The sequence below is a fragment of the Cervus canadensis genome, chromosome 17, assembly GCF_019320065.1.
Source record: "Cervus canadensis isolate Bull #8, Minnesota chromosome 17, ASM1932006v1, whole genome shotgun sequence".
Lineage (NCBI taxonomy): Eukaryota > Metazoa > Chordata > Mammalia > Artiodactyla > Cervidae > Cervus > Cervus canadensis.
The window spans coordinates 9,790,261-9,814,158 of NC_057402.1; the positions used below are offsets into that span (position 1 = coordinate 9,790,261).

At 48.7% G+C, this 23,898-nt stretch overlaps 1 protein-coding gene across 7 annotated transcripts in view; it reads left to right on the forward strand.

Moving 5' to 3' along the window:
- Positions 1-23,898, forward strand: part of CLMN (calmin) — a 123,347-nt gene that overhangs the window by 60,378 nt on the left and 39,071 nt on the right. For all 7 annotated transcript variants that reach the window (XM_043489689.1, XM_043489691.1, XM_043489692.1 and 4 more), the window contains exons 2-3: positions 19,706-19,767; positions 23,541-23,636. In XM_043489689.1, the coding sequence (XP_043345624.1) occupies positions 19,706-19,767; positions 23,541-23,636 (158 nt within the window). The remainder of the gene's footprint in view (positions 1-19,705; positions 19,768-23,540; positions 23,637-23,898) is intronic.

Here is a 23,898-nt window from a genome sequence, read left to right on the forward strand (position 1 = left end):
TTTGGTTCATCGGCATGATCAGTTGATTGATAGATTGGTGGATGGCCCACGTGGTTGCACTCAGTCTCCAGGCCGACTGATACTGTCTAACCCACAGCCCCCATCCCAGGTCACACTAGTGGTCTCTCTGGCATGGTCAGCCCCAGCCTAAACAAAGACACTCCCGCTGAATGGCACAGGCCACCTCCCAGAAGCCAAGGGCAAATGCCAGACCTGTCTTTGGCCAAAGTCAGATTTCTGTGCTTCTCAGAAGTGATGGCAGGAACAGGATGTAGACGTGCTCACCCTGTCCCAGGGCTGGGCTGTCTCATCTGCCATTACTGCCACCTGTCAAGTTCTAGTGAAAGTGAAAGCGTTAGTCGCTCAGTCGTGTCCGACTCTTTGGGACCCCGTGGACCGTAGCCCGCCAGGCTCCTCTGTCCATGGGATTCTCCAGGCAAGAATACTGGAGTGGGTTGCCATTCCCTTCTCCAGGGGATCTTCCCGACTCAGAGATCGAACCCAGGTCTCCTGCACTGCAGGCAAATTCTTTACCATCTGAGCCACCAGGGAAGCCGCCTTTGTCAGGCTTTGACTGACCTGATGGATGTGAAAGTGCTCACCCTGTCCCAGGGCTGGGCTGTACCATCTGCATCACTGCCACATGTCAAGTTCTAAGCATTCTGTAAATGCCTGCTCTCACTGCTTCCTCATGCCAACCCCACGGTGTTGGGGACTGCCCCCTACTTTGCAGAGGGGACCCGTGAGGGAAGGGGCACCTTGCTCAGCAGCGCAGAGCTGGTACATGGTGGAACCAGAATGCCTCAGGCCCTGCGTGTTCACTGCCTTCATTTTTAATCTTTTTTTTTTAAAAACATGAGTTAGTTGCTGCCCGACTTCATGTGGGCCGCTCAGCAACCCTCTGGTGCTCCTTTAGTAATTTCCGGTCCCTTGGAGAAGGAAGGACCACCCTGAGTCCAGCGGTCTTGGGGCCAGACTCAGCCAGAGCCGGGAGGAAGGGGTGCGAAGCCATAAAGCGGCCAGGAGGGAAGTTATTTTTCAATCAAGTTGGACTTTGCCTGCTAATCCTTCCCCTCGGCAGGGGCCGAGGGCAGAAACTCTTCTCTGCGTGAAGACCCCATGGTCTGGCCCCAGTCCTTGGACCTGCATTTAGAACGTGGCCTGCAGCTTTGAGAATAAGCAAAACGAAAGGAATGTCTCAGAAAACCACCAGGCCCAGAAGAGTTCCAGCTGCTCCTTTTATGAAGGAAGCGATTGAAAGGAGGGAGGAGGCGACCTCTCCCCAACAAAGAGCCAGCAATTTTCTCTGTGACACCCCTCGCTCTAGAAATCAGAGCACATTAGCTTAAGACATTTAAAAGTCCTTTTTTTCCCCTTCCTATGTGACCCTGAACACAGAATTCCCCCACCTCTCTGAGCCTCCGTTTCCTCATTTGTAAAATGGAGATATTAACACTCACAATACTCACACCTCACAGGTGGCCAGCACAGAGTCCGGAACTCAATACACGTAGGGTCCTGGTTCTCACAGTCGAGGGTAAGAGAGGATCTTTGTGATTTTAATGCCAGGGCGTCGAGTCCTTGTTCTGTAATAAATGAGGTCTGTTACATAAAGTTGAAGACATTCTGGATTGGACATGTAGGGAACAAATGTGTTGTAAAAAGTGCAAAGACCACTTCATTGGGAGATGAGTCTCTTTTACTGCATCTCTGATTTTATAGGGTTGGTCCATGAGAATACAGGGATTCACTTTACAGCCAGAGTGATTGGACCTCATCCACAAAACTGACATCAAGGGCAGAGGCGCCAAGCTTTTTCCAAACGCAGGATGGCAGGTGGTGGTTTTATGATCACCATCTAAGAACGAAGACGGACGTTGTCTTTGGCCCTTCAGTACTTCCCCCTCCCCCACCACCCCCACCACGTGGGATGGCTACGTGCAGACGCCAAATGCGTGTACCACATGGGAAATAAAAAGTGCCTCAGGAAAGCTCGAGGTTAGAGGGGGTGATGGTTCCAGGTGGTCCCTGGAGCAGATTTCCTGTATTTTTAAGAACCAGCCCTCTCCTAATGCCTTTTCAAGATCTCACAGTCTCTGCCACCTTTTCTAATACCTTCCCAGTACCCCCGGCCCCACGCTGCTCCTCCAGCCCACCCAACATGCAAACATTAGTTATCATCTCTGGGTTTTTTGTCCCACCCCACCCCCCCCAGTGTTGTTCAAAGGCCCCAAGCAGCATACAATATTCCTGAGCTGCCCGTATGCCTTAATCTGTTGTGGTCATTGGTTCTTTGCACCATGCAGTTAGAGACAGACTTCCTGGCTTCACAGGGTGACCTCCAATAGAGTTAATCTGCAGGGTTTTAGAACCTGGGCAACACGCCCCTAGCTCTTCACAGTTTGTACTTGTTTCTCGTTTCTCACTTGGACTCAGCAGCCACTATTCAGCAAAGTTGGATGGCTCTTTGAACAAAACTTAGATGTTGGGGGAAACATAAAGGAGAGAGGAGACATCATGGGAAATCTTGCCCCTGAGTCATCCTGTCTTGAATCACTTATCTCTGGCTTCATGAGAGAATGGACGTGAAAGAGTTTTGCAGATTGTAAAGTGCTATAGAAATGTGAGGACCCACAGGTGCTTATGCATAGACGTGCTTATTACTGAAATATTTATAGCAGCCGAAACAATTGGAACTAGCCTCACTCTCCAACCATAGGGATATAGTTGAGTAAGCGTTGAAGAGTTTATGTTGGATTTATCATATCATACAAGACGGTGTGTATTGCGTGAGTTAAGATCGCATTGAGCTGCAAGCAACAAAAAACCAACTTAGAGTGATTTCATCAAATAGGATTTATTTATCTCATACGTGAAGCCTGGAGATAAGCAGCTTGGAGCATGTTGGGACCCAGTAGAGGCATCAAGGAACCAGCTGCTTCTATTCACTGCGCAGTCACTCTGAGCAGCGGCTCTTATGCGTTTCAGCTTCACAGCTTCATGACTGGAAGCCAGAGGATTAAAGGAAAAGTAAACTCCAACCCTCTCTGCTCCCTTTTACAGAGCATTCCTGGAAACCCCACCTCCTAACTTTCTCTTCCACTTCATTGGCCAAGCTTTGTCACATGACTCCCCTGGGCTGCAAGGGATGCTGGGAAATTGTCATTTTTAAAGGAGGCAGATTGCTGGCTCAAGATTAGGATTCTGGTAGTTGAGAAGAAGGGAAGGATGAGTATTGGGGTGGTGACTACTTGGGTCTGCTGCAGTCCACCCCATTGGCTTCCCGCCATTCATACACACCTGATTTCTGTCTCAGGACTCGTGTGAATATTCCTTATCAGAGCGTTCCCAAGGGAAACTCAAGAAAGTTGCACCCTATTTGAAGTGAGTGAAAGTAGCTCAGTTGTGTCCGACTCTTTGTGACCCCATTGACTATACAGTTCATGGAATTCTCCAGGTCAGAATACTGGAGTGGGTTCCCATTTCCTTCACTAAGGGATCCTCTGTAAGGGATCTTCCCAACCTAGAGATCAAACCCAGGTCTCCCGCATTGCAGGCAAATTCTTTACCAATTGAACCAAAATCCAGGATCATGAAGAGCTGTGCCATTTACCCATCAGGTTTGACTATGTCTGTCTGGATCTTTCTACCTGTAAACTAAAAGACAAGCTCTTTGCCCTCTCTCCCAACACAGCCGATATGCAGTGACAGAGAAGGAGCAAGCCCGATGGTAATAATAAAAATGACAGCTTCTACTGCTGACATTCAGGAAAGGTTAGAAAAGATATTGGGCAGGCAAACTGCAAGTGCCCACCCTACAGAATATACCACATTGTAAATATAACATGGTCAGCATTATGTTAAAACAAGCAAGCAAAATTAAAAAATACATAGAGGAAGAATAAAAGGAAGCTTGCCTTGGAATAACTGAATCCATGACTTTTTTTTTCTTTCTATTTTATTTTCTAATTTTTTTTCCTGTTATAGGTGTCTATTCATTTTACAAACAGAAAACTCTTTTGTTAGGTAGGACATTTGTAAACATTTTTCCCAATGATATTAGGGATAAAAAAGATTATGCTATCCCCAGAGTTGGGTGCATAGCAAATGTTTTAAAGTCAAGCTTAAAATGTCTATCGCATGTGTACACATCATTTTAAAAAGTACATATACAGAACAAGCTTGAAATAATATTCGTAGTCTCCTTCCCCAGATCTCTCCACTTCCAGGCTTACTTCTCCAGGGAAACTCTTTGATAGGTTTTAGGCTTTGAAGATAGGGTTCTTCTCTGGCAGAAGCTGTGGTTTAACGTGGGAAAACTGATAAAATGTATGAAACCGCTAATAGCACAGCCCCAGAAAGCAGGCATCCCTGTGCAGAGGAAGGTGGCCCACGGTGCAGCAGGAGTGGGTGACCTAAATTGGAAGGACTTGGAATAGTTCTGCTCATGAGTTCTGTCCTGGTTTACTGCGAAGTCTGGGAGTGGCGGTGCTGGCTGGTGTCCTGGTCAAGGTTGAGGTCAGAGGCGCTGTGACCGGTGTGCTGGGTGGGACACAGGTTCTGGGACCAGACCTGGGTATGAACACTGGCTCTGTTACTGACCAGTTTTGTCCCTGCCTCAGGTAGTCCATCTGTAAAATGGGAATCGGGAATGTTCGAGTTAAGGACTGGTTGTTGTTGATTTTATTTTTAAACAGTAAAAAAAATATTTTGTTGATGTGGACCATTTTAAAATTCTTTATTGAATTGGTTACACTATTGCTTCTGTTTTGTGTTTTTTGGCTGCTACTCATGTGGGATCTTAGCTTCCTGACCAGGGATTAAACCTGCACCCCCTGCAATGGAAGGTGAAGTCTTAACCACTGGACTGTCAGGGAAGTCCCTGAATATTTAGTTTATTTAAATTTATATTTCTTCTTGCCCTAATTTTGGCATTTTATAATCTTCTAAGAATTTATCTTAGTCATGTGTTTGAACTTTCAGAATACCATTATTTTATTTTTAAAACTATTTATTTGAATCAGGATCTGAATAAAGGCCATACATGGCAATCGGTGGGTGTCCCTTAAGCTTTGCTTCATCTACAGTTTTCCCTCCATCTCTCTCTTTGAATTTGTAGTTTGCTTGATGAAGAAATTAAGGGGGATGGTTTCATTGCAATCAAAAGAAACCCATGAGAGCATGATTAAGCTAAAATGCTGTGTTTGCTTTAAGAAATAAGTGCAGGAGTCCCACCGAATACAGAGGCCAGGGTGTGTGTAGCAGGGCCTCAGGCACAGGCCAGGCCAGAGCTCTCCTTTGCATGCTTTCTGCCTCTCCATCTTTCCCACCCCATCTCTCATCTCTCTGTCTCTCTTTCTTCCCGATTGATCTGTCGGCTCTCCGGTCCAAGTGGCAGTGATTGGCCCCCGTGCCACTTGCTGCATTCACAGGGCCAGTCAGACTGTAGTCGACCCATTTTGATTCCAAAGAAGGAGCTCAGGCCCAACCCTGATCCAGTAGCTGTGTCGTTGGCTTCCAGGGTCCCCCTGCTTTTACCACCTGGACTGATGACCAGGGAGGGGCATCTTCTTATCAGGGGGTGCCCTGCAGAGCACTCTGGCGTGCCTACCACAATGACGGTACCTGCCCCTTAGGGTCACAGGTCAGAGAGAAGAGATGGGGGCTTCCTAGCTCAGGGCACATAGTGAGCCTGGAAAAGGTGGCAGTTTCAGTAATAAAAAGCAGACACCAGGAATTCTTAAGGGTCAAGAAGATGAGTTCATGCACAGTAGTGTCGTGGCACAGTGCCCCTTTTCTTCCTGAGGGGCAGTTAGATGCAGCATTTTGTCATCATTGTTGTTGTTTTTATTTGAAAATATTCTTAGACACAGCATCTTGATTGGCCATTCATTTAACCTCAGTGCGGAGGTGCTTAACCTGGGCCAGATGTGGCTCTTGACCGCTGTGTGCAGATGGTGGTCCTTTTGCAGTCAGGCTGGTCCTCTTGATTCCTGAAAATGGGAGAAATCGGAATTCGACTCTCACAGATGAGCCATTGTAACCTGTCCCGTCAGAGGCGGACGGTCACAAGTCCCTTGGCCAGCACATGCCCGGGTTGGTCCCCATACTGACTCCTGGATATCTTTATCCAGGCTTTCTGGGTTCCATCCCATAGATTCCACCAGGAGACTGTAGCTTACGTCAACGACCTGGCCATACTGTGAGCAGGAATGGCCTGTACGAAAAAGGAGATGACCTAATTTTTGTTTCTAGAGCTGCACTGGTGAGGTTAGACGGACAGATTGGAGAGGTCGCAGCTGAGAAGTGGGAGATCCAGGCTGTGTCAGGATGAGCCTGGTAGTTTCAGAGGCCGGATGTAATGAGTAGACTAGTAGGTGGGTTTTCCACTGATGGATTGATTCACTCATTCATTTATTCATTCATTCATTCAAGAAGCATCTCTACTTATACACCAGGCATGGGTGGGGTGAGGAGGGTGGCAATCATGTAGCAACCACTCTGTTTACTTATTCATTCACTCGTTCATGTGTCTGTCCGTTCATTTATTATACTCTGCTTTCTTTGACCAAAAACATGTAAGGTAGTTTATCTGATCCACAAAATAAAGTTTAAAAGTTTATAAACAGAAGAATCTGTATCAAATTCAGCTGGCCCTGAGTATCTACAAGTTTTGTATCTGTGGATTCAGATAAAAAATATTCTCAAAAAATTTCCAGAAAGTTTCAAAAAGCAAAACTTGAGTTTGCTATGGGTGCAACTATTTACATAGCATTTACATTACTAGGTCTTAGAGGTAATTTAAAGATGATTTAAAGTACATGGGACAGTGTGTTTAGGTTATCTGCAAATACTGCACTGTTTTATATAAGGGACTTGAGCATCCATGAATTTTCTTATACACTGGAGTCCTGGAATCAATTCCTCGAAGATACCGAGGACAACTGCAATATTTTTGTGGAAATTGAACCCCAGGGGAAAGTTAATATCCAGATATGCAGGCCATGGTTCCACTCGTTTGTTAAACTTGGCCTTCACGTTTAAGGAATAGGGCTTCCCTGGTGGTCCAGTGGCTAAGAATCCACCTGCCAATGCAGGGGACATGAGTTCGATTCCTGGCCCGGGAAGACTCCACAGGGCATGGAGCAGCTAAGCCTGTGCACCACAACTACGGAGCCCAAGCTCTAGAGCCCTCAAGCTGCAACTGAAGTCTGCCCGCCCTGAAGCCCGTGCTCTGCAACAAGAGAAGCCACCTCTACGAGGAACCCAAGCGCCATAACTGGAGAAAGCTGATGTGTAGCAGCAAAGATCCAGCGCAGTCAAAATTCAGTTCAGTTCAGTTCAGTCACTAAGTTGTGTCCGACTCTTCGTGACTCCATGAACTGCAGCACACCAGGCCTCCCTGTCCATCACCAACTCCCAGGGTTTACCCAAACTCATGTCCATTCAGTCAGTGATGCCATCTAACCGTCTCATCCTCTGTCGTCCCCTTCTCCTCCTGCCTTCAGTCTTTCCCAGAAGCAGTGTCTTCAAATGAGTCAGCTCTTTGCATCAGGTGGCCAAAATATTGGAGTTTCAGCTTGAGCATCAGTCCTTCCAATGAACACCCAGGACTGATTTCCTTTAGGATGAACTGGTTGGATCTCCTTGCAGTCCAAGGGACTCAAGCAGCCAAAATTAACTCCCTGATTTTTAGGGTGTAAGGAAGAATTTCCCGACAGAAAAGTGGAGAAGTGAACTGGTTATGAGATTCCTGTCCCTCGCCCCCGCCCCACTAAAGAGGAAATCCTGAATATTTGCTGTGGTGCCTACCCCTTTGTGTAAGAACCTGTTCAAGAATCTGTTAGTGATAGGATGTAGCCCCTCTTTTAGCAGATTAGACTGTTTTCCTCTCCTGCATAAATGTACAAATTCGTTTTCAAATAAAAATTCACCCCATAAGCAACCTGTGCTGACTGGTCTTCATGGTGTATCTGGTTGGAGGAATCACAGTAGTTTTCAGGCGAGGTAGCAAAACCTTCCTCCAGCTCATCAGATTTTCCAAGAGCCTGAAAATACATTTACCAGGACTTCCTGGCCAAAATCTCAGAATATCTGTGTGTTTTTAGTTTTTCTCTAAAAGGTTAAGATTTGAAGAACTGGGAGTGTTTGGCCTCTCTAGGTATCCCGTCCCACGGTTGGTGAGCTCTGATGGCCTCGCTTCCTGACACCAAACCGAAACCCATCATCCTCTGGCTCCTCACTTGTACCCACTGAACTTTCCCCTTTTCCGTAAGACAAGCTTTGGGATCATGGAAGCCTGATCTTGGAGAGGTACTGAGCGCCTCATCCTGGGAGGCATTCAAGTAGACGCTGGATAACTGTCTTGAAGGCAAGATTGAATGAGAAGCTGCTCCTGTTTTTTTTTATTATTATTTTACTTATTTGTTTTATTTTTGAGTGCCCTGGGTCTTCATTGCTGCAGGCGCTTTTTCTAGTTGTGGTGTACGGGCTTCTCACTGCCGTGACTTCTCTTGTTATAGAGCACGGGCCCTGGGGCTCAAGGCTCAGTAGTTGTGACATGGGCTTGGTTGCTCCTTGGCATGTAGAATCTTCCCAGACCAGGGATAGAACCTGTGTCCCCTGCAGGTGGATTAACCACTGGACCACTAGGGAAGTCCTACTCTTGGTATTTAATAGCCTCTCTATGCAGAACATGGGCTGCCAAGCTCGCTGATGGGCAAAATAATTCTGGGTTCCTTGTGATGCTAAGAAAATGGGTAGGTGGGGGATTGTTCACCTTGGACAAAATTTAATCTACTAAGAAATTTTACCTACAGGTAGCTCTGTTTGATTTCTTTAAACCTGTTATCATTTAAGCCTACTGATTTCTTTAAACTTGTTCCCATTTAAACTTTACAAAAGAAGAAGAAAGAAATGATTGTGTGGAGTTGTTTTTCTGCTCCATGCTTGCTCCCTTGGATTCTTCAGACAAAGTGGATATTTAGCAGGGGATGAGGAGGGAGAGGCAAGGTGATAGAACCTGATTTGCAAAAGGCCAGCTGCTGAAGAAGGAAAATAAGGGCAAGCATGACTTTAAAATCTGGTTGCCCCACATGTGATTTTCCTTGTTAGTTTTGGTGATGGGAGGAGAAAACCCAAGTGGCTTTCTCTGACTTGTAGGGACCAAATACTCAGTGTTTTTGTTTTTTTTTTAAGTGCTTATATTTCCCATCCATTTTCTGTCCCATCCACACTGCCACTGCTGTTTGCTTTTTTTATAACAGTAAAGTAAAAGTGTTAGTCGCTCAGTCATGTCCAACTCTTTGTGACCCCATGAAATGTAACCTGCCAGGCTTCTCTGTCTATGGGATTTCCCAGGCAGGAATACTGGAGTAGGTTGCCATTTCCTTCTCCAGGGGATTTCCCTGACTCAGGAATTGAACCCAGAGTTCCTACATTGCAGGCAGATTCTTTACCTGAATCTGAGCCACCAGGAAAGCCAGTTTAACAGTAAACAGAATGCAAACAACCCCCTGCTCCTGAAGCCCGAAACTGACTTAAAAGTTGGGCTGTGAAGGGTATGGGTTTCCTAGGTGACTCAGTGGTAAAGAATCTGCCTGCCAATACAAGGAGACACAGGAGGCATGGGTTTGATCCTCGGGTCAGGAAGATCCCCTGGAGGAGGAAATGGCAACCCGCTCCAGTATTCTCACCTGGAGAATCCCATGGACAGAGGAGCCTGACGGGCTACAGTCGCAGAGTCGGGCACGACCAAGTGACTGAGCACCCATGCACATGAGGGGTATGGCCACCAGCAAGGTCTAGAATGACTGCTTAAATCAGGCAAATCTTGCAGAGGCTTATGAAGTCTCAAGCAGGGCTTGGCAAGCTGCAGCCCACCGGCTGTTCTTATAAATAAAGTTTTATTGGAACACAGCCATGACCATTTGTGTATCACCTTGGCCAGTTTCCAGCACCACCGCAGAGCTGACTAGTTGCTGAAGACCATATGGCCTGCAAAGTCTAAAACATTTACTATCTGGCCCTTGACAAGAAAAATTTGCCAACTCCTGGCAGGGAGCAATAGTTCTCAGCCTTGGCTCAGCATCAGGATCACCTTGGGAGCTTTAAAAATGCAGATGCCTGGGCCCGCCCCCAGGGATTCCAATTCAGTTAGTCTGGAGCAGAGCCCAGGCATCCAGATCCCCAGGTGACTGTCCTGTGTAGCCAGGGTTGAACATCAGGAGTCTAGTCTCAGTGGGGTTTTGTAAGATTAATGAAAATGAAAGTGTTAGTTGCTCAGTCATGTCTGACTCTTTGCAACCTCATGGACTGTGGCCTGCCAGGCTCCTCTGTCCACGGGATTTCCCAGGCAAGAATACTGGAGTAGGCTGCCATTCCTTTCCTGACCCAGGAATTGAATTGCGTCTTGCATTGCAGGCAGATTCTTTACTGTCCAAGCCACCAGAGAAGCCCTTTGTCAGATTACAGAACTGGAATTTGCCATTCCACAGGGTTTCTACCCAGTGTGAATGATCTGACCTTGACCTCAGTGTCAGAGTACAGTCCTGGAGCGCTGGACCATCATGGCTGAGGCATAAGGGAGACATGTAATGCCAAAATTCCTCCAGTGACCCTGGGAACTAAAAGTCCCTGAAGAAGGTTGAGGGTGATCCACATTACCTTGAGGTGTGTGTGTGTGTGTATACACACTCAAGCATGCACACATACACAGGTATGCACAAGTGTGTACATTTAGATGGTTTGTGTATGTAGATAACTTTTGTCTGTTTTCAAGCACATGCATTTCAAAAACGAACCCGAGGTGTGTGAAGCATTCGTGTTTGTCACCCTGGCAGCCTCTCGCCTCTCAGGCTAATAATTAACGTGAAGTGTTGGGGACACTTCCAGCTCCGGGAGAAGTTGACACCTCTTGTCTTTCTCCACCGTCGTTTTCAGTGTTACTTCTGCTCAGGGTAGGAATTTAAATTCACGCCAGTGTCAGTTTTCGTTGGCAGGTGAAAGTTGTAAATGGGAATTTCGGGGTTTGTTCTGTCCCTGGCATTTTTTTTTTTGGCGGTGCCGGGCTTTTCTCTAGTTGTGCTGCACAGCCTTCTCTGTGCAGTGGTTTCTCTTGGCGCAGAACAAGGGCTCTAGGGCACGTGGGCTCCATAGCCGTGGCTCTCAGGCTGTAGAGTACAGGTTGAATAGTTGTGGAACACAGGCTTAGTTGCTCCGAGACATGTGGGACCTTTCCCCATCAGGGACTGAACCCGTGTCCCATGCACTGGCAAGAAGGTTCTTATCCACTGTGCCACCAGGGAAGCCCCTCTCCCTGGCATTTAAAGCAAATATTACTCACCTTGCATTACACTGTCTTTGCCTCTCATGTGGCTCCCAGGGTCTTCTGCCCCCCTCCCCCCAGCAGCTGTCCCGTCCCGCCCTGCTGTCCAGAACACAGCACCCTGTCTGCTGCTTGGAATGACCAGCTCCTCCTGGTTTGCCTTGGACTTTCCCAGTCTTAGTGCTGGTGGTCCTGGGTCCCTGGATCCCCCTTGGTCCAGGGCACACCAAGACAGCTGGTCACCCTAATTCTAGAGAGTCTCCCAGATGATTGGCCTTTGCATGGACATAAAAACACTGGCATTTGAAGGGTGAGTGTGGAGCTTTATTAAAGACAGGTGTGCTTCAAAATACAAATCAAGGTCATGTGTATCAGTATTTTAATCTCCTTTTTTAAAAATAGCTGAACCCAAGAAGTTAAGCTAATTGTTATTGCTGTGTTACTTCAATCATGTCTGACTCTCTGCAACCCTTTGGACTGTAGCTCACCAGGCTCCTCTGTCCATGGGATTCTCCAGGCAAGAATACTGGAGTGGGTTGCCATGCCCTCTTCCAGGGGGTCTTCCAGGGATCGAACCCATGTTCCTGCGGCTCCTGCATTGCAGGCAGATTCTTTACCACTGAACCCATTAAACTCAGTTTGGGAGCAAAACACCAGGTCAGCCTGTATTCTGCTGTGGAGCTCACCAGGGTGTGAAATGTATTCTTCCTGAAGATTCTTCAATAAGATGTTTGCTTGGAAGGGGATCCACCACCCCAGAGAGGTGCCATAGAGAGGGTGCTGGCTCACAGCCACCAGGCTAGCCTCTTCCTCAGCTGTGCCCCCAAGATCCTAGGCAGGTCACTTCCCCTTCTCCGAGACTCAGTTTCCCCATCTACACCGGAAGCACCATTGCTCACCCATCAGCGTTGCTGTGTGTATGTCTCACTGTGTTGGAAGAGGCTGCAGAGGCTGCAGAAATGTTAGCCACAGGGGCGAGTTCAAGTCCCAGGAATCACCGTCTCCGTAGAACGGGAAAAGAATATGTTTCCCTCTTCCTTCCCTTCCTTAACCTCTTCCCCACCCCCCCTCCATCTTTCTCTGTGGGCTCTGGCAGAGGAATCCTATGAGGACGAAGTCCGCATTCTTATTTTCCATGGTTGGGTGTAAGCATCAAGCCTTTTGCTTCCTGGATAGGTGTGTAGTGTGTAAACAATCTAAGGTGTCAGATACCACTTAAACCTCCGTCTCCGTTTCAGCTGGATGCTTCTGGGCAGTCTGCCTGGCTTGGTCGTGTCACCTGGCCTGCCCATCTGGGTGGGTGTTAAAATCCTTTTTCCCAAGCTTGGTTTTTATGACGGGCTGGCGTCATCTATCGTAAATCAAGGTGGACCAAGGTTGAGCACTGAGGTTAGACAGAATCACTCCCAGAAAAAGCTAGAATGGGTTTATTTTTTTTATTTCAATTACAGGCACCAGTCGTGAATATATATATACACACACATATAGCTTAAAACTTAATTTGGTGTGTAATTGGGACTAGCTCTTTGGAGCCCTGGGTTATGTGTTTTAGAGCAGCTGAGAAGCAGGGGCATGGCAGGGCAGGACGTGGTATGTTAATTGGTGGCCTCTGGGACCTGTGAGAGAATTGGATTTAAGTCCCTGGTTCGAATGAGCTTGGCAGTTTTATTGGGAGTCTCTCCGGGCGCAAACTGGGGAGACCACCGGTTTGCGCCAGCTGGAGCCAGGAGTTGCTCTTGGCTCTGATGCCCATCGGAGCATCGCTGGCCGCACCAGGGACAAAGGCGATGGAGGAGGCAGAGAGACAGAGAGGGGGCCCCTGCCCACTCAGCCCGCCAGCCCCTGCATACTATTCGGTAGGAGTTGCAGGCTTCCTCGGCCTGTGGTCCCAAGGAGGGTTTTACATTTTATTACCAAAGTCTCGATAAAAGGGACCTGGGTCAGAGCAAACATTGGGGGAGGAAAAACAAAGGAAATTAAATGCAAAATCACCGCTGGCAGCGCAAACCACATGGAGGCCTTGGCTTTACCACCGCCAGAGCCGATGGGGGAAGTGGCCCCCAGGAGTCGGAACCGAAGGCTGCTGGCCTGGTATTCCTGAAGCCTGGCTCCTCTGCTGTTTGAAAAGAAATTGCCGTTTAATTTGTTTCTGAGTTTTATTTCTCAAGTGAACCAGCATGGGGCCATGTAATGAGGTTGTGTTTCTGGGAGGTGTTGAAAGATGGGGGAAGGAGTGAAACCACAATGGAGGCGGGGCGCCCCTTCTAGGAGCGGCTGGGGGCTCCTGGGGGTCCTTGCTGGGCAGGGGGGCAGGCAGGGGCCCCCGAGAGCTGCCTTCTCTGTGTGATGTCCATGGGGCAGTGGGTGCCCTGGTGTAGTCTGATGGCAGTCCAGCTGAGAGAGAGGGGGATGTGTCCGAATTCCCCAGCTGATGGAGAGAATTGGCACAGCTCAAGGGAGCCAGGGTGGTGGGGGGTGGGGGGGTGGGCAGGGATGGTTACTTAGGATGAGAAGGGGTCTGAGCCATGGAGAAAAAGAAGGATATTTGACAAGGAGAGTGGGTTTCCCACCCAGTGGAGGAAGTCAGTTCAGACCAAATGGGATAGTGAATGAAAAGTGTCTTAGGATGTCACTCATATGAGGTTGGGCAAGAGGTTTCTGGACCTGTCTGCTATCAGAGGAACCCCTTGAGACTGTCACCAGCGGGGCTGTGACTTCCCCTGGAGCTGAGATGGCCCTCTGCACAGACCTGGGTTTTGCAGCAAACATGGCCTGGGGTGTGGGAGCCGATGCACGCCAGGTTCCTGCCAACTGGCCTCCAACCCAACAGGAATGAAGCTTGAAAAGCACAGGGCCTGCAGCTGCCCTGCCCGCCCCAGCCTGCTGGACAGAGAGGGGTGAATGGGGCCCTCAGAGACCTTCCCACTCTGGGGACAGAGGGCCACCGCCTGTCGCAGGGACAGCCACTCTCCATCTCTGTAGAAAGCTGCCTGTGGGGTCCGCGTTTGTGTCCCTGGGGTGCTATGAATGATGAGAAGGGATGAGTCTTTTCACTGAGCTCCTCTGTGTCCCCAGCACACACGCACACACACACACAGGCATCATCTTTTCATTTGGTCAGGGTAGGGGGCAGTGGTGGTGGCATAGTCCAGAAAAGAAACTCAACTTCAGAAGAGTTCAGCAGCTTGTCAGAGGTGAGCAGTAACACCCAGGCTGCATTTGTTCAGCACACGTGCTGTGCCCAGCCCTGGGCGAGGGCTTTGAGCTCCTGGAGATGCGGCCACAGCTCATCCATCCCAGCCGCCTCCCTCCTCCCACCCAGGCAGCGCCCTTGAAGCTGGAAACAAGGGCTCCCAGCTGCCCCCTCGGGATGGACGTCAAAGGCTCAGCCTCCCCTGTGGGATTCTGGTCTGCGGTCCTCCTAGGTGAGCTCCAGTTCATCGCTTAGATGTATCAGAGCAGCTGTATGAAATTAGCGACTTAAAGCATCATCAGGAAGAGCATTTTTGACAAAGCAGAAAAGGACTGTCGTTGCTGCTGCCGTTATAAGCATTATCGCACTTATCGATCAGGGCCAGCCCGAGACATCTCAGGGTCTGGGGTGGTGCCCGTGGGCCTGGCTCCAGAATGCCGGCTCTTTCTCCTCCACAGGAAATGTCCTACTGCTGTCTCTACTCTGCCCCAAGATGATCAAGGAACTGTGTCACTTGTCTCTTCCCAGGAAGGCCGCAGTTCTCCAGCTGTGTCCTGCCATCACCCCCGAGCTGATGCAATTCAGATGCCCAGGCCCCAGGCCCAGAGAGTGTGACCCAGTAGGTCTTGGCTCGGGACCAGGAATTAGCATGTTGACTCTCACATGCTCTTGATATCAGAAGCTCTTGATATTAGGGATCCCTGAGCTGTGCTTTGACAAATACTGAGTCTTTAGGTGATCACGTCGCAATTGTGTACAAGAGCACCCACGTGGATTAACTCTGAGCGTGTGTGTGTATATGTGTGTGTGTAGTTCTAAGAGGATGGTCATTAAAAAGTCCATAGCAGCGATCCCTGGGTGTAATGAGATTTCAAGAGGTTTGAGATCTATTTCTCTGTGCTTTCCTATATTGTTTTTTTTTTTAATATATATATAATGGGCATATAATTTTCCTCAACAGATAAAGTCATCAAGTCTTTCCCATGGGCAGGGAAGAGCAGACTATTATAGAGGAAATATTTACTGTGTAGGAAGTAGACTTGGGGGAATGTGGACCTACGGCAAGAAGGCCACAAGTGTAAATATGTTTTAATGCCCAGAGCCTGCATCCCTCTTTTCTGTGGTGTCCAACTCCTGAGCCTGCCATCGAGAAGGAAGGAATGTCACACCTCCTGTTTCCAAATGGCCTGTTCTTGGCAAAGCCAGGGCCAAAGTCATGCCTGGGAATTTGGGACGATGGGCTCGAGAGAGAAGGCTGAACCGCCCCTCTTGTCCCTGTTCCTGGAGCCCCACCCTGCCTCTCCGCCCTGTTCCGCGCACGGGCACCCTGGCTGGCCAGGCAGAGCTGAGATGGCGATTTTACAGCACCGTTACGATGCTGTTGTTGTCCAGTAAACCCACACCGGGCCCCACAAACACTCCTCGAGAAAGCCAGACCCTTCTTGAGAAATGGTTTCCTACACCTTTACAACGTGATAGGTGCCATGGAAAAAAGGGGCCGTTGGATTTATGGAAACTATATAAAGTTTATAGAGTCTTGGCAAGCCAGAAGGAGAAAAAGCCTGTGGGATGGGGGTGGGCACTTGGAAATGGAGAAGGCCCTGAAAGGGCGTCAGGCCTCTGTGTCCAGACACCAGACGAAATACCTCGAGGGTATGTGGTGGGGGGAGGGGGGCAGCCCTTCTGGAACAACTGTTGGGGGCGCCCTGCAGGCAGGCCCCATTTGGTCTTCAGGGCGTCCCCGTGAGGGACGCGGTTACCCCGTCCTGCAGAGGGGAAGCTGAGAGAGGTGTTCGGAAAGTTCTGACCTTGCCTAAGGTCACACAGCGAATGGTCTAAGGGCGTGTGACTCTCAGCTGGGCCTTCTGGGGCAGGCTCAATTCTCTCACTCCGTCTCCTGTGTCCTGAGTGGCGTGTCCTGGTTTCAGGTACAGAAAATACGGTCTCTGTACCCTATTTCGGGTTGGGACCGTTTGCTATTTTTGACTGAGTTTCTTGGTCCCCTGGTGTCTTCAGGCATCACGGTGCTGTCCTGTGGCTCCCCTTCGCTCTGAAAGTTGATTTGTGCCCGAATCACCCACGGACCTTGGCAGTGAAGCCACCCAGAGGTTGGCTGTGGATCAGGGTGGGGCTAAAATGCTGTCTTTGCCTTTCGGGATCCCCTCTGTGTCCCACTTCTATGGGGGATCCTCTTAGGGGCCCCAGAGGAGTCCCCTGTGGAGTCTGAAATCACCTCCTCCAAACCCGGCAGCCCGTGAAATTTCTAATTCACTTTTCCTTGCTTATGTGCCTTGCGGCGTCCGTGTTTTCTCTCCTCCTTGGCTGTAATTCTTGGAGTGCAGATTCCATGAATGCTTAATTCTTCATCTGTGATTTTGCCCACAGGGTTGGGCAGGGTTCCCAGCAAGTAGTAATCACTGAATAAGTATCAGCTGGGAGGCTGGCTGGCTGGATGAATAGATGGATGAGTGGATGGATGGATGGGTGAGTGGATGGCTGGCTGGCTGGCCTGGTGGGTGGGTGGGTGGATGGACGGATGGACGGACAGACAGACTGATGGGTGGATGGGGGAATGGATGGACAGATAGGTGGGTGGGCGGGCAGAATGATGAGTCATATATATAGACTAACAGACACCCGCTTCCTCATTTGCACCCTTCCGCACAGTTAAACTAACAGCCTACGCCTGGTTCTCTTAGGCTTTCACTGAATGCACTTCTGTTTCAGGAGACAGACTTTGCTCTCTCTGAAGCCATATGGAGAAACCAGCCTGAGTGTTTGAATGTGTGTGTAAATACTTTACAGTCCCCATAAATTTGTTTAAAGACAGGTGGGGGTGAAGGTATAAACTGGGGCAGCCTTTTGGGAGGGCCATTTGGAAGTAGCTGTTAAAATTTTAAATGTGCCTACTACTACTAAGACCCAGCAGTTCCACTTGGAGTCGTCAAGCGTAAGGAATATATTCACACGTTTGTGCACAGAGACTCACATACCGGGGTGCTTGTACCTGGAGCTGGTTACTGCCCTGCTCCACACAGTGAAAAACCGGAAACCGCCCGTGTTCATCCACAGCGAGACAGACGCAAAACTGTGGGAGACCCACACTATGGGAAAACCTGCAGTGGCAGAAAGCTCTCCCGTATTCTGGAAAGTTCTGAGACTCTGTAACTCATGGCCCTTCCTGCCTCATTGCCATCAGCTTCTTTTCCTTTCTCCCTCCCTTCTCCACCCATAAAACACAGTTTGCTGGAAGGAGATCTTTCAACCTGATGCCTGCTAGCCAGTGACCTTCCCTTACAGAGAAGAAGGAACATGAGAGAGAAGCAGTTATGTGTATAATTACTGTCTGCTGGCTCTTCAATTAAAAAGATTGAAAGGCACAATATTAAAATTTGATTTATGGGCACCACAATCTACCTAATAATGAGGCTGGGAGGAAAAAAAAGAACCATAGTCATTAGAGAAAACTGTAGCCTTTTTTTCTTCTCTGCCAGGAGATAAATTGCCTCTCATTTTCTTATTGCTAAAGAAATGTGAAATGGTTTTAAGCATATGTGATATGTTCTTCCAATATGTTGAAATCCAGAACTTAGTAATTTAGGAGTCATCTGGCTCCGACGTTTCCAGGAAGCTTCCTGAGAGACGTGGCGGCTTCAGCAACAGGGGCTGCTGCCGCGGTCCACGGGGCTCCCAGCCCCAGACTGAGGCACAGGTATCACCGCTGGTCACAGAAACTTCCTTCAGGTCCCCGGGCATCAAGCCGGCTGATGCCACAGAACCTGGGAAAGAATGGGAAAGCACCGACTCTAGTTCCAAGTCCCAATTTTGGGGCCTATTCGTTCTCTGATCCTTGATTTCTTCATCTGCAAAATGGGAACCATACCCTTACTAATTGCATGATGCTGGGCAAGTGCCCCGGTTTTCCCACCTTGAAGGTATAATAGTCCCTCCCTGAGAGGGTTGTAGGAAGGATTAAGTCAGTGAATCTGTGTAAAGTGCATAGTTGGGTACCTGCCATGTAGCAAGTGCTCAGTAAATATTTTTTACAATCGTCATCATCACCACTGCAGATGCCTTTGTCGTAGTTTTTGGAAGAGTTGGAATTCAAACCCAAGTCTTCCAATTCTAGAGTGCTGGCTGATGAGGGATGGATAGACAGATGCTTGGTTCTGTCTCTCCAACTGATGCCCAAGGCAAGTCAGGGTACTTCTCTGAGCCCCTTGGTATTTATCTGTAAGATACTAGTTTCTGCTTTGCAAGGTGATGTTGTCAGGTTTAAAGATTGTTGTAAACAAAGTGTCCAGGACACAATTAGTTCTGGGCAGACAGATGGTAATAACCCTTGAAAAGGGACGATCTTTTCTTCAAAACCTATTTGGGAGGCAGTGGGGGGGAATGCTGTCCTCTGGGAGGAGAAATCTGTGTCTAGTTGGCGCCCTCCCACCTCACTAGAGCTGTGCAGAACTCCCCTGCCCCAGGAGTGGGGAGGGGAGAGTGCAAAGTATTCCCTGACTCTAAAAATAATAGCTGCAAAGAAAAGAAAAAAGAGCAGCCATCGTGCCAGGAACTGTGTCGAGCTTGACCTGCAGGGTCACAGGTCAGTCTCACGGCAGCCTGGTGGTGAGCTGGCCTTATCTTCACGGGGCGGATCAGATATGGGGACAGGCGACTGGCCCAAGGGCACAGAGCTGGAGGTGACGGGCTAAGAGGCCAAGCCAGAGGCCAAGCCGGGACTGTCAAATTCTTTCCGCCACACATTGCCGAGCCCCCTCCCAGTTCCTAGTCCCTGACCTCCCCTCCTCTCCTCCATCCCAGCTCTTCTGACCCATTTCTGCGGCAGGGGTGTGGCACCATCACCCAGAGCTTTAAATTTGTATCTTCCCACCAGCCCTCGGGCTGGAGAGTTGACGCCCCAATGCTCTTGTTAGCTTGTGCTGACCATTTTGTTCTTTGTGTCTGAATTTGTGGGTGTTTAATCTGTTTAAGGCGCTTGGGGTTGGGCTGGAGAAAATGGATTCTAGGTGCTGCCAACGCCTTGCCAACCCCGTTCCAGGAAGGTTTCCATACCTATGGGACTTCTGGGTGCTCCATCCTGCAGAGATTCCGTAGACTCTCCCCCTTGGGAAGAGGGCAGGATTTTGCATGTATTTCTTTTCACCCAGCTAATGGCATCTCTTTATTTTCAGTTGAGAGGGAGAATGTGCAGAAGCGGACTTTTACTCGATGGATAAATCTCCATCTGGAGAAGGTAAGCAAGGCACTTGGGTTGTTAGATGATCAATGCTTTCATAACTGGGTGCATAGTTCAGTAGCGCAGTGAGGACGGGAGGGGGATGCTCTGTGTTCTTGTTGTGTTGGTGTTTTTCATTCATTCATTTAAGTGTTTGTTGAGTGTGTTCTCATTGCTGAGAATCAAGTTCAGTGCTGGGAACAATCCCTTGGAGAGAGGAGCCTGGCGGAGCCTGGCAGGCTAGAGTCCATAGGGTCGCAAAGAGTCGGACATGACAAGCAACTTAGCATGCACGCATGCACACACACTTGGAACGCAAAGACATGTAAGACATGAGGTTCTGGCCTTGTGAGGTTATCAGCCTAGCTGGGGAAAGAGAGGGTCCATCTTTAAATGGGAAGCGATGAGCAGAAGTTAGGAAACATTCATTGTTGAATAACCCAAACATGGGATTGCAGGGGGATCTTGACTTCTAGTCTGGAGAGGTCAGGGAGGCTCTCATTAAGACCCATGTATAGGTATTTGGGTTGATTTAAGCAAGAACTCCTGACACTTTTTAACCAAGCCAGATTGCCTGGTTCATCACGTAAGGCTGCTATTGATCAACAGTGTTATCTGCTCATTTTGGTGCATCAGACACTCAACTCCTTTAATCCTCAAGACAGCCTTCCTCACCTCCCCACCCCCATGCTGTTCCAGAAGCCTGTAGACATTGAATTGTGTCCCTGTAATCCCACAACTCTCAGAGAGGAAAGCTCTTCCTTTGGCTTCCCTTGCATATTCAATTTGGTGACCCCTTTTCTTCCTGGGCACCCCTGTTTTTTTTTTTTTGCCAGCGTTCTCTGACCAAGCAACATCCAACCACATTTTGTCTGCCAGCCTCTCAGGCACACAAACCCTAAAACAAAAGTGTCTGAACCAGACAGAAGGATGAGCAGCGGAGGAGGGGCAGGATGTGAAATGGATAAATGAACCGTTCAGAGGCATAGAAATCCAAACCCTCCTCACCACTAGCTTAGCCTCCAGGGGGAGAACATTCTAAATTGCCCCCGGGGCTGGGGAAGGAGAGATTCTTTTTCTCGTTTACAAGAAAGCTGATTTATGAGGATTCATTTTACTCACTTCGCATCTTCTTAAATTCCACGATCTGGTTCTCCCAATAGACCCAAGCAGTAGTCTCGCATGTTTCAAAGCTTGTGGCGGTATTCAAGGATTCCTCTTCAGTGACATTTCTTCTTTCTTCTCCTCTTAAAAGGCACAAGGGTAATATTGATTGCCCTTAAGAGTTCTCCCCAAAGAAAGGTTCATAGAGGAAAATCACTAAAATGATTAGAAAGCAGAGAAAATAAATGTGGCATTTTAGGAAGTGGCGCTCTTGACTGACATTCTAATTCACGTAGTGTGAGCTTTAGTCCTATAGTATTTCCCCAGTAGCTGCCTGACCACCCACACTTCTGCTCCCCACCTCTAGAATGGGCTCCACTCAGCCCAGGAGGTTCCTCAAATCTCCAGGGCAAAAACTCTCTACATCACGGATGAAGCATTATAAATCGTTTGCCCGTTGTTTTGACTATTGGTGCATTTTCGGCAGCGTTCATAAAGTGAAGTGTTATTTTTGGAAAAAAAGGAAAACCGTTCCCAAAACCTGAGTTCCCCGAACTCCTAAATTAATGCCTGATGTGTGTCAGGGTAACTGGAAATTCCTCCTGGTGGACGGAGCTTAGCCAGGGCATATTTCTTTCTTTCTTCCCTTTTATAAATTAAAAAATAAATACAGAAAAGCACGGAGGGTTAATAGAGCAAATACTCATGCATCAACTCAACCCCCAAATGAATCTCTGTTAGCCTTATCACATCCAGAATTTTCTCTCCGGCCACGCTTCTGCCCCTGTTTCAAGGCAGGTGGGTAGCACCAACTCTGAAGATAAATCAGACAGCATTTGAAACTGATGCCTAACACACAGGGCAAAATTCACAGCCGTGTTTCCAACCTTGAGACTTTCAAGAACAACCTTTCATGTAAAGGAAACCGAGGAACTCCTCGGGGAAGTGGGCTTAGCTGCAATTTGAAGGCTGTCAGAAATATTTACGGACTCTCTGGCTTCTGGAAAAAATCCTTAATTTACCGAAGGAGTTAGATCATGAAGAAACCCCTGGGGGTGCTGTTTACTTGGCCATACCAATCTCATGAAGCCCACGGAACGTCTGGAACCCCGAGGAGTGTTTTCACTGGAGTGGGTTCAATTTCTCCTCTTGCCATCACGCGGATGGCTGCCGGCCAAGGCCCTGCTTGCCGCTGCTGGGCTGGGGGCTCTTACAGACACTGTCAGTGGGAATGACCCTCCTGGTTCAGCTCCAAGGCATGGCTCGGCTACGCTTGGGGCTGGTAACTGGAAATGCTGTGAGTCCATCTATCAGGGGCTGTTTTTGTTCGGGTCTTGTGCCGTTTCTGCCCTGCGTTAGCAGGAATAACATTCCCCTATGAGTCTTGGTAACCTGATGCCGTCGTGCTCCGTGTGGAATGTTCCTGAGGAGCAGCGGGGAGTTTGCAAAGAAAATAATTTGCCTCTGGGTTCAAAGTCGCTCTTGCCCCTGAAGCAGAACCCTCTTCTGTGCACCTGTGGGTGGAATTGCCCTGTGTTTTGACTACCTAGGGGTGTGGGTGGGGGGCTCATATAAGAGGTCAGGAAATGCCACCTTCCTGAATAGAAAAAGAAAACACAGGCCCTCCGAGGCTTTCACGGGATGGGAGTTCCCCGAGGAAAGGGTGCCCGGGCCACAACTCCAATAGTTCCCTGGCTCCCTGGCTGGTGACAGAAGCCACCCCCTGCCCTCACCCCATTAATCCCGTCTCCAATGGGAACAACCCCCCTTCCTTGTACCCAAAAGCAGAGAGAGTGAGTACCCAGCTGAAGTGTTCTAATGCTTCCAAAGATTCCAATACCAAAAAGTAAATAGAATCCATGCTGGTTGTTGTTGTTGTTTAGTTGCTAAGGTGTGTCTGACACTCCATGACCCCATGGACTGTAGCCCGCCAGGCTCCTCTATCCATGGATTTCCCAGGCAAGAATACTGGAGTGAGTTGCCATTTCCTCCTCCAGGGATCTTCTCAATCCGGGGATCGAACCTGCGTCTCTTTCATTGCAGGTGGATTCTTTACCACTAAGCCCCCAGGGGAGCTCCATTCATGCTAGGGGGGCGGGAGGGAGGTGGTAATTAAAAATGCAGGTTCCTGGCCCCTGGCCCCCAAGATTCAGTAAGTCCTAACCATCCTGCATTAAAATTTTTATCAAGTTTGTTTAGTCAACAGAAGCCTTTCTGTAAGCATGGTCTTACCTGGAACTCTAAATAAAAGCCAGTAAGAGCTGATGGCAGGTAAATGTAGTGGGTTGGTCTCCTTTTGGAACCCCCTCCCCCCAGTGGGGTCCCTGAAGCTGCTCTGCTGAAGCCTAGGGTTCCGGGGAGCATGGTTTGCAAGGCCCTGTGCTGGGACAGCTGACTAACAGGTTCCCACTGGCCCCACGCACCCCAGGCCACACCTAGCCAAGCTCTGGGTGGATAGGACACGGTGTCCCTCGGACCTCCCCAGGTCAGAGAGGAAAGCAGTTGGGCTTCTGGCTTTTTCCACCTGGAGCCTCCTCGGGGACTCCCCGGCACAACCCCTGCCTATGCATCGCCATCTCCGGGGAGAGAGGGTTACTACCTCCTCGGATGCCCGTAGGCAGCTCTGGATGTTGCAGGTTTTTTCTCCGGATCACTGATCGGCTACTTTCTTTCCCCCTCTTCTGCAGTGCAACCCACCTCTAGAAGTTAAAGATTTATTCGTTGATATACAAGATGGCAAAATATTAATGGCTTTGTTAGAAGTCCTGTCTGGGCGGAATCTGGTACGTATCTTCCAGAAGGGTTGGGAAGAGATAAAAGTCAAAGGAAAATGCTGCCCGTAGTTCTTTTCCATACAGATCTCTGTGTCTGTACATATATCTGGCCATCCATAAGTTCCTATGATGGGAAACTTGGGAGGGTAACATTCCTTTCTCAGTGACTAAGACTGATATAATCATGTATAACTAAGCAAATATACCTTGGTAAGTAAATAAATGCCCCATGTTTTTTGTGAGTCCAAAGCTGAAGATTTTAACTGGATAG